This window comes from Haliotis cracherodii, unplaced genomic scaffold (assembly GCF_022045235.1).
Source record: "Haliotis cracherodii isolate W230 unplaced genomic scaffold, xgHalCrac1.p SCAF_9, whole genome shotgun sequence".
Lineage (NCBI taxonomy): Eukaryota > Metazoa > Mollusca > Gastropoda > Lepetellida > Haliotidae > Haliotis > Haliotis cracherodii.
The window spans coordinates 9,895,025-9,910,299 of NW_027266343.1; the positions used below are offsets into that span (position 1 = coordinate 9,895,025).

Below are 15,275 nucleotides of genomic sequence, written 5' to 3' on the forward strand. Positions count from 1 at the left end.
GTAGAAAACACACTGTACAGCATGAGGCATTTCGCGGAAACATACACACATATCTATCAGGATCAAAACACATTCACTGGGTGTGTGCAACAACTTACATTGCGTGAATTTGACATTTGCGTTGTCCTCTTCAAACCAGAATCGGTCTCCTTCCTTCAGGGCCTGGAACTGCTTCGCCAGGAGACAGGTAAAGGTCGGTCCAACCATTTCTCCGGGCACTGGCTTCTCCGACAGAGCCCCTGGGAATAGGTCGATGTCGTCAATATGTCTGGGGAGAGTCATGGAAAAAAAATTGTCTGGCTAGTTGATGCAATGAGCATTTCTCACTCTTTGAGGTGAGGTGAGGTGAAATTGGGTTTAACGTCGCGTCCAAGATTATTGCACTTATATAGCGACGTGCATGCACGTGTATGTGTGTGTGTGTCTGCTTGTACTAGTCCGGACTGATGCCGATTTATAGTGCTAGCTCACTGAGATACCATGCCGCAGTTTAACATGAATACCCCACTCAGACACAGTATACTGACTCCGAGCCGACCAGTCCTTGTTTTAGCCCCTTAATGCCGAGCGCCAGACAGGGTAACAACAAGTACAATCTTTTAACGTCTTTTTGTATGACGCGGCCCGGGATCGAACCCTGGACCTTCCGCTCTCCGGGCGGACGCTCTACCACAAGACCACGGAGGCGGTCTCACTCTTTGAGGGCCAACTGATATCCTCGCTGGAGTTTCACAGAAGCATTACCATTCCAAAATAACATTCTATTGACTTTAAAACAAACTTCTAGGGCATGGTGATGGTGGATATTGTGACGTCCTATGCCGTCAGGGTACGATGACACCCAGTCAGAAATTTAGCAAGCAAGAGTGTTGGGGACGTGTTCTAATCCTGGTCACCAGAAGTAAACATTCAGATCAAGCAGAGTATTGCGTAGTAAGACATTGACTATGTTCTGTTGGAGACACAGGTGGTCAAAGGCGCCTCAAGAAATGTGTAAGCCCTTATCTGGTGCTACAGGGTTTAACCAACCAAATTTCATCCCACATTAAGCTTAAACGGCTTGATCAAATTCAAGTTGGGCTCGTGTTCAAAGATGCGTTTAATCCAGCTCACTTACCTTCCCCCAACCCACTCACACTCCATATACCCCTACTAACCTGTACACGTCTTTCAGGTGACCAGCAGCCTTTGCCGTGTGGGTTGTGTAGGCTAGTCCTGAGAATGGTGTAGCTTCTGGAATGTTACAGTACTTCCTCCACTTGGTGTAAGACGGAAGTCCGTGGTCTCTTCCTCTCTGGATGTTGAGAGCAGCCAAGTCCATGCTATTCCCATTACTGTCAGCAAACAGGTTGTCGGTGATCTCCTGCGATAGCTTGTAGTCCGAATCCTGCATGCCGTCCATAGCTAGTCCCCTGATATAATGGTCCACCTTTCTGTTGGTGACATTAAGAATAAGGGTCGTGTTGCCGAAACTCTCACTTAATTTATCCTTACCGAGGTTAATGTAGGAAGGACTGAAGCTATTGATGAAGCTTCGAATCATGGAGTGTCCCATTCTGAAAGCCGCCGTAGCGAAGGCGGACCTGATGCTGGCGTCTGTTGTTGTGTTGTAGACGTTGGCATAAGCAAAGCCTGATCCAAGTGTCAAACCATATTTATTCATTTCCTCCTTGCCGAGAATTATAGGCAGAAAATCGTCGTATGTGATTACCTTAAAACGACCATGTGAAAACAAGGGTTCATGTTTCTCTGACAAAAATGTTGACAGAATATTTTTTCAAAACTATTGTTCATGATTCTAAGGCACAAAAAAACGTCTAGTTGGGCTTTAAAAGGGTACACTTTTGAAGCACTGTTAGTAATTATAAAGAGCATTTACAACTTCTGGAAATGATTCTTGGAAACAAACATGTGTCCTGTAGTCTGATTGGAGATCGGACCCTAACTTCTGGAAATATACTGTTTCTGATACACATTTTAGCAGTTAGAGTGCCGCCATGGCATCTGGCAAGCCAAAAATTATAAAATAGGTATTTTTATACTTAACCCTAAGTAAACACCTCAATGGAGCCTGGTTATCTAATTTAGGATACCGTATTCGACGTAATAAGCGCCCACGGCAATATTTGCTAATATATTGGCAAGTGAACAATCCCAATAAGCACCCCTTCCGATTGATCAATGTACGCAAGACTTCTTTATTCGTGTATAATACACACTCATGTGTTATATGCACCCTTAATTATGGGCAATTGAATTCTGGAAAAATATATCTGTCGTATATAAACACTCAGGCCGTCAGCATAAACCACGAACTTTATCTTTCAACTCTGTTTTCTCCACCAAGATAATATTCTAATAAGAGCCCCCTATTTCTAATTTTGAGAGCGCCCTGGGCGCTTATTACGTCTAATTAAGGATATTTGATAGTGTTGTTAAGATCAGATGAACATACTGGTCAGGGAAACATTTTGTCATCGTTCTTTGAAGAGAAGTTTAACCACGCTCAACAAATATAAAAACGTCAATATTCTGAAAAGTCATGTGCAAGAAAAGGAATGACATCATGCGCCAGGTCAGGTTGCTGTGCACGATGTGAATACCCATGCTAAAAATATCCACTGCCATGATTCAACAATGCATCTGTTCTCCGACCCTACGAAAAACCCTGAGCCAACCAACACCCACAGTCAGATTGAATCTCGCTTCGTAAGTGAAAAGCATGTTACGTTCCTCTGTTCACATTGTCCATAACAATGTGTGGGTATCCCCTCAATACAAACAGAATAACACTTGCTGAGTAAATGAAATATATAGAGGTCATCACGCGAGTGTTTCTGGGGATGGTAAATATCCTGCATTAGGAATGCGTCATAGGGTAAGTGATGTGTCAGTCGGACAGTGACAGTAGCCAATATAGTTCCAACTGAAACCTGTTTCTTATACAGTGGCGAAGCAACATATACGCAAAACAACAATTGTTTTAATTGCCTTTCGCGGCAATCCATCGGTCTGTTCGCCAGAGTAACTGCCCTTTGTCAAAGGGAGGCTACTCTAACCCTAGTCTATGAGACGTCACGGCTCGGTCACACGCTGTTGACAGTCGGTCTGTCCTGTCATAACGTTAAGAAGTGTAGTCAGATGTACACACAGCGACAAAACGAAACAAGGTAACAATTCAAACATATTTCGGCCAAACCCAACTATTTCAATTTGTGCAGAGGTCTACAAGCACAGATATGGCTACTGATCCCGCTTGGCTAGGCCTCGTGCCCTCGCAAAATTGTTTCGAAATTTATATCTCGAAAGTTGCCAAAACTTATAAAATGCCTTAGCTACGTCACAGTTAGACACTGATTTTCAGTATATTAGACTGTTATATGATAGCAAATATCCCTGATTTATTCAGATTCCCGATGGTTAATTCCGACTCGATCGCCGAATGTAGAGTGGGCGACGCAATGTTTGTTTATAAACAGTGAAGGTCGTCCCTACTTGACCTTTATATTTGCATCTCTCTCCGTATATGACCCCAACGGATATCGTTTTTATCCGCTGGCTTTATCCTGCCGAGAAACCCACCCATTATATGATAATGAATAAATATGAATGCTTGATGGATCAGATGTTTGTGTCGTGGATAGGTGTGCGTGCCTATGAATAGGCATGCGTTCGTGATAGATAGGCATGCGTGTGTCATGGATAGATAGGCGGCTGTGATGGATAGACATGTGCGTGATGTATAGGCATGCTTCCTTAATGTTTAGGCATGTGCTTGATGGATAGGCATGTGCGTTATGCATAAGCATAGGCTTGATGGATAGGCATGTGTGCCTGATGGCTAGGCATGTGTGCGTTATGGCCAGGCATGTGTGCGTGATGGCTAGGCATGTGTGTGAGGGCTAGGCATATGTGCGTGATGGATAGGCATGTGTGCGTGATGTATAGGCATGTGCTTGATGGATAGGCATGTGCGTTATGCATAAGCATAGGCTTGATGGATAGGCATGTGTGCCTGATGGCTAGGCATGTGTGCGTTTTTGATAGGTGTGTGTGTGATGGATAGACATGTGTGCGTTATGGATAGGCATGTGTGTGAGGGCTAGACATATGTGCGTGATGGATAGGCATATGCGTTATGCATAAGCATATAGCTGATGGATAGGCATGGTGCGTGACGAATAGGCATGTTGTGTGATGGATAGGCATGTGTGAGTGATAGATAGGCATGAGTGTGTCATGAATATTATTAGATATGCGAGTCTGATGAATAGGCATGTGCGTGATGGATAGAAATGTGAATGATGGGTAGGCATGCTTGCGTGATGGATAGGCATGTGTGCGTGAAGGATAGGCATGTGCTTGCTGGAAAGGCATGTGCGTGATGGTTGGGCATGTCTGCGTGATGAATAGGCATGCTTGCGTGATAACCAAACAATATCGATTATTTACAGACCGCCGTCATACACCTGGAATATTGCTGAGTGCGGCGTTAAACAACAAACCAACCAACCAACATCAGCCAGGTGAGGCAGAACGGCCTTCCTTTCCGTTGAAACTGCCACCTGGCAATATATAGTGCGCAGTAGCTTAACGTTCCCTCTCTTCCCAGAGTATCAACTCTTGCTAGTTCAGCTTATTCTTGGCTGTTTTTGTCAATCCAGCAGACTGTAACGGCAGAACCCCCGGGGCAGATGCAGGGTTTCTGGTTTGTTAATAAGACGTATATAGGGCTCATTGATGCAGGTCCCCTCATCTGATATTCAGTATATATGTGGGAGTCTGGATGAGTTGTCGATGATGGTGCCCCTCGCTATTATTCATCTCATGTCATTGGTTTGGCAGGCTGAACGCTTGCCTGCTACCGGTACTGTTTGTGTGTTGTTTTACGCCGCACTATTCCTGCTATATGACGGCATTTGGTATACGATGACATGTATCAACCAATTTAGCGAGTCTCTTACAACAAGCATAGTCGCCTTTTACGGCAAGCATGGGTTGCTGAAGACCTATTCTACGCCGGATCTTCACGGGTCTGCTATCGTTCTGCTAGCCACCACTAAAGGGAGGTGGCCTTTGGGTGGCTTTCCTCTTGGGTGGGGTACCTGTATTTGCCGTGGGGGTCCGGGTCCAAACTATTTGCATTCCAGTCAGCAATTAACAGTGCCCAGATGTCTTTAAACAATTAAGTAGTTTATTGTTATTTCATCAAAGTATGCCATCTTCGGTTGATTAAACTTTCATATGTTGTTAATATAGCAACGGCGATGACTTATTACAATAATACTCCAACGATTGTGGCGTATTACAATAATCTCGCACATGGCAGAGATGCATTACAATAACATTGGAATGGAGGTGACATTAAGGAATATCACTGCCACGGTAGTGATCTATACTATAATCCAGCAATGGTTCGGACGTATTACAGTGATATAGCAACGATAGTTACGGGATACAGTAATACAACAACGATAGTTACGGGTTACAGTAACACAGTAACGATAGTTACGGGTTACAGTAATACAGCAACGATAGTTACGGGTTACAGTAATACAACAACGATAGTTACGGGTTACAGTAATACAGCAACGATAGTTACGGGTTACAGTAATACAGCAACGATAGTTACGGGATACAGTAATACAACAACGATAGTTACGGGTAACAGTAATACAGCAACGATAGTTACGGGTTACAGTAATACAGCAACGATAGTTACGGGATACAGTAATACAGCAACGATAGTTACGGGTTACAGTAACACAGCACCGATAGATACGGGTTACAGTAATACAGCAACGATAGTTACGGGTTACAGTAATACAGCAACGATAGTTACGGGTTACAGTAATACAGCAACGATAGTTACGGGTTACAGTAATACAGCAACGATAGTTACGGGTTACAGTAATACAACAACGATAGTTACGGGTTACAGTAATACAACAACGATAGTTACGGGTTACAGTAATACAGCAACGATAGTTACGGGCTACAGTAATACAGCAACGATAGTTACGGGTTACAGTAACACAGCAACGATAGTTACGGGTTACAGTAATACAGCAACGATAGTTACGGGTTACAGTAATACAGCAACGATAGTTACGGGTTACAGTAACACAGCAACGATAGTTACGGGTTACAGTAAGACAGCAACGATAGTTACGGGTTACGGTAATACAACAACGATAGTTACGGGTTACAGTAATACAACAAAGATAGTTACGGGTTACAGTAACACAGCAACGATAGTTACGGGTTACAGTAACACAGCAACGATAGTTACGGGTTACAGTAACACAGCAACGATAGTTACGGGTTACAGTAATACAGCAACGATAGTTACGAGTTACAGTAATACAGCAACGATAGTTACGGGATACAGTAACACAGCAACGATAGTTACGAGTTACAGTAACACAGCAACGATAATTACGGGTTACAGTTACACAGCAACGATAGTAACGAGTTACAGTAATACAGCAACGATAGTTACGGGTTACAGTTACACAGCAACGATAGTTACGGGTTACAGTAATACAGCAACGATAGTTACGGGTTACAGTAACATAGCAACGATAGTTACGGGTTACAGTGATACAGCAACGATAGTTACGGGTTACAGTAATACAGCAACGATAGTTACGGGTTACAGTAACACAGCAACGATAGTTACGCGTTACAGTAATACAGCAACGATAGTTACAGGTTACAGTTACACAGCAACGATAGTTACGGGTTACAGTAACACAGCAATGATAGTTACGGGTTAGAGTTACACAGCAACGATAGTTACGGGTTACAGTAATACAGCAACGATAGTTACGGGTTACAGTAACATAGCAACGATAGTTACGGGTTACAGTTATACAGCAACGATAGTTACGGGTTACAGTAATACTACAACGATAGTTACGGGTTACAGTAACACAGCAACGATAGTTACGGGATACAGTAATACAGCAACGATAGTTACGGGTTACAGTAACACAGCAACGATAGATACGAGTTACAGTAATACAGCAACGATAGTTACGGGTTACAGTAATACAACAACGATAGTTACGGGTTACAGTAATACAGCAACGATAGTTACGGGTTACAGTAATACAGCAACGATAGTTACAGGATACAGTAATACAGCAACGATAGTTACGGGTTACAGTAATACAGCAACGATAGTCACGGGTTACAGTAATACAGCAACGATAGTTACGGGTTACAGTAACACAGCAAAGATAGTTACGGGTTACAGTAACACAGCAACGATAGTTACGGGTTACAGTAAAACAGCAACGATAGTTACGGGTTACGGTAATACAACAACGATAGTTACGGGTTACAGTAATACAACAAAGATAGTTACGGGTTACAGTAACACAGCAACGATAGTTACGGGTTACAGTAACACAGCAACGATAGTTACGGGTTACAGTAACACATCAACGATAGTTACGGGTTACAGTAATACAGCACCGATAGTTACGGGTTACAGTAATACAGCAACGATAGTTACGGGATACAGTAACACAGCAACGATAGTTACGGGTTACAGTAACACAGCAACGATAGTTACGGGTTACAGTTACACAGCAACGATAGTTACGAGTTACAGTAATACAGCAACGATAGTTACGGGTTACAGTTACACAGCAACGATAGTTACGGGTTACAGTAATACAGCAACGATAGTTACGGGTTACAGTTACATAGCAACGATAGTTACGGGTTACAGTGATACAGCAACGATAGTTACGGGTTACAGTAATACAACAACGATAGTTACGGGTTACAGTAACACAGCAACGATAGTTACGGGTTACAGTAATACAGCAACGATAGTTACGGGTTACAGTAACACAGCAACGATAGTTACGCGTTACAGTAATACAGCAACGATAGATACAGGTTACAGTTACACAGCAACGATAGTTACGGGTTACAGTAACACAGCAACGATAGTTACGGGTTAGAGTTACACAGCAACGATAGTTACGGGTTACAGTAATACAGCAACGATAGTTACGGGTTACAGTAACATAGCAACGATAGTTACGGGTTACAGTTATACAGCAACGATAGTTACGGGTTACAGTAATACAGCAACGATAGTTACGGGATACAGTAACACAGCAACGATAGTTACGGGATACAGTAATACAGCAACGATAGTTACGGGTTACTGTAACATAACAACGATAGTTACGGGTTACAGTTATACAGCAACGATAGTTACGGGTTACAGTAACACAGCAACGATAGTTACGGGTTACAGTAACACAGCAACGATAGTTACGGGTTACAGTAATACAGCAACGATAGTTACGGGTTACAGTAACACAGCAACGATAGTTACGGGATACAGTAACACAGCAACAATAGTTACGTGTTACAGTAACACAGCAACGATAGTTACGGGTTACAGTTACACAGCAACGATAGTTACGAGTTACAGTAATACAGCAACAATAGTTACGGGTTACAGTTACACAGCAACGATAGTTACGGGTTACAGTAATACAGCAACGATAGTTACGGGTTACAGTAACATAGCAACGATAGTTACGGGTTACAGTTATACAGCAACTATAGTTACGGGTTACAGTAATACAACAACGATAGTTACGGGATACAGTAATACAGCAACGATAGTTACGGGTTACAGTAACACAGCAACGATAGATACGAGTTACAGTAATACAGCAACGATAGTTACGGGTTACAGTAATACAACAACGATAGTTACGGGTTACAGTAATACAGCAACGATAGTTACGGGTTACAGTAATACAGCAACGATAGTTACAGGATACAGTAATACAGCAACGATAGTTACGGGTTACAGTAATACAGCAACGATAGTCACGGGTTACAGTAATACAGCAACGATAGTTACGGGTTACAGTAACACAGCAAAGATAGTTACGGGTTACAGTAACACAGCAACGATAGTTACGGGTTACAGTAAAACAGCAACGATAGTTACGGGTTACGGTAATACAACAACGATAGTTACGGGTTACAGTAATACAACAAAGATAGTTACGGGTTACAGTAACACAGCAACGATAGTTACGGGTTACAGTAACACAGCAACGATAGTTACGGGTTACAGTAACACATCAACGATAGTTACGGGTTACAGTAATACAGCACCGATAGTTACGGGTTACAGTAATACAGCAACGATAGTTACGGGATACAGTAACACAGCAACGATAGTTACGGGTTACAGTAACACAGCAACGATAGTTACGGGTTACAGTTACACAGCAACGATAGTTACGAGTTACAGTAATACAGCAACGATAGTTACGGGTTACAGTTACACAGCAACGATAGTTACGGGTTACAGTAATACAGCAACGATAGTTACGGGTTACAGTAACATAGCAACGATAGTTACGGGTTACAGTGATACAGCAACGATAGTTACGGGTTACAGTAATACAACAACGATAGTTACGGGTTACAGTAACACAGCAACGATAGTTACGGGTTACAGTAATACAGCAACGATAGTTACGGGTTACAGTAACACAGCAACGATAGTTACGCGTTACAGTAATACAGCAACGATAGTTACAGGTTACAGTTACACAGCAACGATAGTTACGGGTTACAGTAACACAGCAACGATAGTTACGGGTTAGAGTTACACAGCAACGATAGTTACGGGTTACAGTAATACAGCAACGATAGTTACGGGTTACAGTAACATAGCAACGATAGTTACGGGTTACAGTTATACAGCAACGATAGTTACGGGTTACAGTAATACAGCAACGATAGTTACGGGTTACAGTAACACAGCAACGATAGTTACGGGATACAGTAATACAGCAACGATAGTTACGGGTTACTGTAACATAACAACGATAGTTACGGGTTACAGTTATACAGCAACGATAGTTACGGGTTACAGTAACACAGCAACGATAGTTACGGGTTACAGTAACACAGCAACGATAGTTACGGGTTACAGTAACACAGCAACGATAGTTACGGGTTACAGTAACACAGCAACGATAGTTACGGGATACAGTAACACAGCAACAATAGTTACGTGTTACAGTAACACAGCAACGATAGTTACGGGTTACAGTTACACAGCAACGATAGTTACGAGTTACAGTAATACAGCAACAATAGTTACGGGTTACAGTTACACAGCAACGATAGTTACGGGTTACAGTAATACAGCAACGATAGTTACGGGTTACAGTAACATAGCAACGATAGTTACGGGTTACAGTTATACAGCAACTATAGTTACGGGTTACAGTAATACAACAACGATAGTTACGGGTTACAGTAAAACAGCAACGATAGTTACGGGTTACAGTAATACAGCAACGATAGTTACGGGTTACAGTAACACAGCAACGATAGTTACGCGTTACAGTAATACAGCAACGATAGTTACGGGTTACAGTTACACAGCAACGATAGTTACGGGTTACAGTAACACAGCAACGATAGTTACGGGTTACAGTTACACAGCAACGATAGTTACGGGTTACAGTAATACAGCAACGATAGTTACGGGTTACAGTAACATAGCAACGATAGTTACGGGTTACAGTTATACAGCAACGATAGTTACGGGTTACAGTAATACAGCAACGATAGTTACGGGTTACAGTAAAACAACAACGATAGTTACGGGTTACAGTAATACAACAACGATAGTTACGGGTTACAGTAACACAGCAACGATAGTTACGGGTTACAGTAACACAGTAACGATAGTTACGGGTTACAGTAACACAGCAACGATAGTTACGGGTTACAGTAATACAGCAACGATAGTTACGGATTACAGTAACACAGCAACGATAGTTACGGGATACAGTAACACAGCAACGATAGTTACGAGTTACAGTAACACAGCAACGATAGTTACGGGTTACAGTTACACAGCAACGATAGTTACGAGTTACAGTAATACAGCAACGATAGTTACGGGTTACAGTTACACAGCAACGATAGTTACGCGTTACAGTAATACAGCAACGATAGTTACGGGTTACAGTTACACAGCAACGATAGTTACGGGTTACAGTAACACAGCAACGATAGTTACGGGTTACAGTTACACAGCAACGATAGTTACGGGTTACAGTAATACAGCAACGATAGTTACGGGTTACAGTAACATAGCAACGATAGTTACGGGTTACAGTTATACAGCAACGATAGTTACGGGTTACAGTAATACAGCAACGATAGTTACGGGTTACAGTAATACAACAACGATAGTTACGGGTTACAGTAATACAACAACGATAGTTACGGGTTACAGTAATACAGCAACGATAGTTACGGGTTACAGTAACACAGCAACGATAGTTATGGGTTACAGTAATACAGCAACGATAGTTACGGATTACAGTAACACAGCAACGATAGTTACGGGTTACAGTAACACAGCAACGATAGTTATGGGTTACAGTAATACAGCAACGATAGTTACGGATTACAGTAACACAGCAACGATAGTTACGGGATACAGTAACACAGCAACGATAGTTACGAGTTACAGTAATACAGCAACGATAGTTACGGGTTACAGTTACACAGCAACGATAGTTACGGGTTACAGTAATACAGCAACGATAGTTACGGGTTACAGTAACATAGCAACGATAGTTACGGGTTACAGTGATACAGCAACGATAGTTACGGGTTACAGTAATACAGCAACGATAGTTACGGGTTACAGTAACACAGCAACGATAGTTACGCGTTACAGTAATACAGCAACGATAGTTACGGGTTACAGTAACACAGCAACGATAGTTACGGGTTAGAGTTACACAGCAACGATAGTTACGGGTTACAGTAATACAGCAACGATAGTTACGGGTTACAGTAACATAGCAACGATAGTTACGGGTTACAGTTATACAGCAACGATAGTTACGGGTTACAGTAATACTACAACGATAGTTACGGGTTACAGTAACACAGCAACGATAGTTACGGGATACAGTAATACAGCAACGATAGTTACGGGTTACAGTAACACAGCAACGATAGATACGAGTTACAGTAATACAGCAACGATAGTTACGGGTTACAGTAATACAACAACGATAGTTACGGGTTACAGTAATACAGCAACGATAGTTACGGGTTACAGTAATACAGCAACGATAGTTACAGGATACAGTAATACAGCAACGATAGTTACGGGTTACAGTAATACAGCAACGATAGTCACGGGTTACAGTAATACAGCAACGATAGTTACGGGTTACAGTAACACAGCAAAGATAGTTACGGGTTACAGTAACACAGCAACGATAGTTACGGGTTACAGTAAAACAGCAACGATAGTTACGGGTTACGGTAATACAACAACGATAGTTACGGGTTACAGTAATACAACAAAGATATTTACGGGTTACAGTAACACAGCAACGATAGTTACGGGTTACAGTAACACAGCAACGATAGTTACGGGTTACAGTAACACATCAACGATAGTTACGGGTTACAGTAATACAGCACCGATAGTTACGGGTTACAGTAATACAGCAACGATAGTTACGGGATACAGTAACACAGCAACGATAGTTACGGGTTACAGTAACACAGCAACGATAGTTACGGGTTACAGTTACACAGCAACGATAGTTACGAGTTACAGTAATACAGCAACGATAGTTACGGGTTACAGTTACACAGCAACGATAGTTACGGGTTACAGTAATACAGCAACGATAGTTACGGGTTACAGTAACATAGCAACGATAGTTACGGGTTACAGTGATACAGCAACGATAGTTACGGGTTACAGTAATACAACAACGATAGTTACGGGTTACAGTAACACAGCAACGATAGTTACGGGTTACAGTAATACAGCAACGATAGTTACGGGTTACAGTAACACAGCAACGATAGTTACGCGTTACAGTAATACAGCAACGATAGTTACAGGTTACAGTTACACAGCAACGATAGTTACGGGTTACAGTAACACAGCAACGATAGTTACGGGTTAGAGTTACACAGCAACGATAGTTACGGGTTACAGTAATACAGCAACGATAGTTACGGGTTACAGTAACATAGCAACGATAGTTACGGGTTACAGTTATACAGCAACGATAGTTACGGGTTACAGTAATACAGCAACGATAGTTACGGGTTACAGTAACACAGCAACGATAGTTACGGGATACAGTAATACAGCAACGATAGTTACGGGTTACTGTAACATAACAACGATAGTTACGGGTTACAGTTATACAGCAACGATAGTTACGGGTTACAGTAACACAGCAACGATAGTTACGGGTTACAGTAACACAGCAACGATAGTTACGGGTTACAGTAATACAGCAACGATAGTTACGGGTTACAGTAACACAGCAACGATAGTTACGGGATACAGTAACACAGCAACAATAGTTACGTGTTACAGTAACACAGCAACGATAGTTACGGGTTACAGTTACACAGCAACGATAGTTACGAGTTACAGTAATACAGCAACAATAGTTACGGGTTACAGTTACACAGCAACGATAGTTACGGGTTACAGTAATACAGCAACGATAGTTACGGGTTACAGTAACATAGCAACGATAGTTACGGGTTACAGTTATACAGCAACTATAGTTACGGGTTACAGTAATACAACAACGATAGTTACGGGATACAGTAATACAGCAACGATAGTTACGGGTTACAGTAACACAGCAACGATAGATACGAGTTACAGTAATACAGCAACGATAGTTACGGGTTACAGTAATACAACAACGATAGTTACGGGTTACAGTAATACAGCAACGATAGTTACGGGTTACAGTAATACAGCAACGATAGTTACAGGATACAGTAATACAGCAACGATAGTTACGGGATACAGTAATACAGCAACGATAGTCACGGGTTACAGTAATACAGCAACGATAGTTACGGGTTACAGTAACACAGCAAAGATAGTTACGGGTTACAGTAACACAGCAAAGATAGTTACGGGTTACAGTAAAACAACAACGATAGTTACGGGTTACGGTAATACAACAACGATAGTTACGGGTTACAGTAATACAACAAAGATAGTTACGGGTTACAGTAACACAGCAACGATAGTTACGGGTTACAGTAACACAGCAACGATAGTTACGGGTTACAGTAACACATCAACGATAGTTACGGGTTACAGTAATACAGCACCGATAGTTACGGGTTACAGTAATACAGCAACGATAGTTACGGGATACAGTAACACAGCAACGATAGTTACGGGTTACAGTAACACAGCAACGATAGTTACGGGTTACAGTTACACAGCAACGATAGTTACGAGTTACAGTAATACAGCAACGATAGTTACGGGTTACAGTTACACAGCAACGATAGTTACGGGTTACAGTAATACAGCAACGATAGTTACGGGTTACAGTAACATAGCAACGATAGTTACGGGTTACAGTGATACAGCAACGATAGTTACGGGTTACAGTAATACAACAACGATAGTTACGGGTTACAGTAACACAGCAACGATAGTTACGGGTTACAGTAATACAGCAACGATAGTTACGGGTTACAGTAACACAGCAACGATAGTTACGCGTTACAGTAATACAGCAACGATAGTTACAGGTTACAGTTACACAGCAACGATAGTTACGGGTTACAGTAACACAGCAACGATAGTTACGGGTTAGAGTTACACAGCAACGATAGTTACGGGTTACAGTAATACAGCAACGATAGTTACGGGTTACAGTAACATAGCAACGATAGTTACGGGTTACAGTTATACAGCAACGATAGTTACGGGTTACAGTAATACAGCAACGATAGTTACGGGTTACAGTAACACAGCAACGATAGTTACGGGATACAGTAATACAGCAACGATAGTTACGGGTTACTGTAACATAACAACGATAGTTACGGGTTACAGTTATACAGCAACGATAGTTACGGGTTACAGTAACACAGCAACGATAGTTACGGGTTACAGTAACACAGCAACGATAGTTACGGGTTACAGTAACACAGCAACGATAGTTACGGGTTACAGTAACACAGCAACGATAGTTACGGGATACAGTAACACAGCAACAATAGTTACGTGTTACAGTAACACAGCAACGATAGTTACGGGTTACAGTTACACAGCAACGATAGTTACGAGTTACAGTAATACAGCAACAATAGTTACGGGTTACAGTTACACAGCAACGATAGTTACGGGTTACAGTAATACAGCAACGATAGTTACGGGTTACAGTAAC

At 41.9% G+C, this 15,275-nt stretch overlaps 1 protein-coding gene across 1 annotated transcript; it reads right to left on the reverse strand.

The window, feature by feature from the left end:
- Positions 1–1,132: 1,132 nt before the first annotated feature.
- On the reverse strand, positions 1,133–1,663 carry LOC139451709 (thyroid peroxidase-like). The gene has a single exon (XM_071233028.1). The coding sequence runs from the start codon at positions 1,661–1,663 to the stop codon at positions 1,133–1,135; it is 531 nt and encodes a 176-aa protein (XP_071089129.1).
- Positions 1,664–15,275: the final 13,612 nt, after the last annotated feature.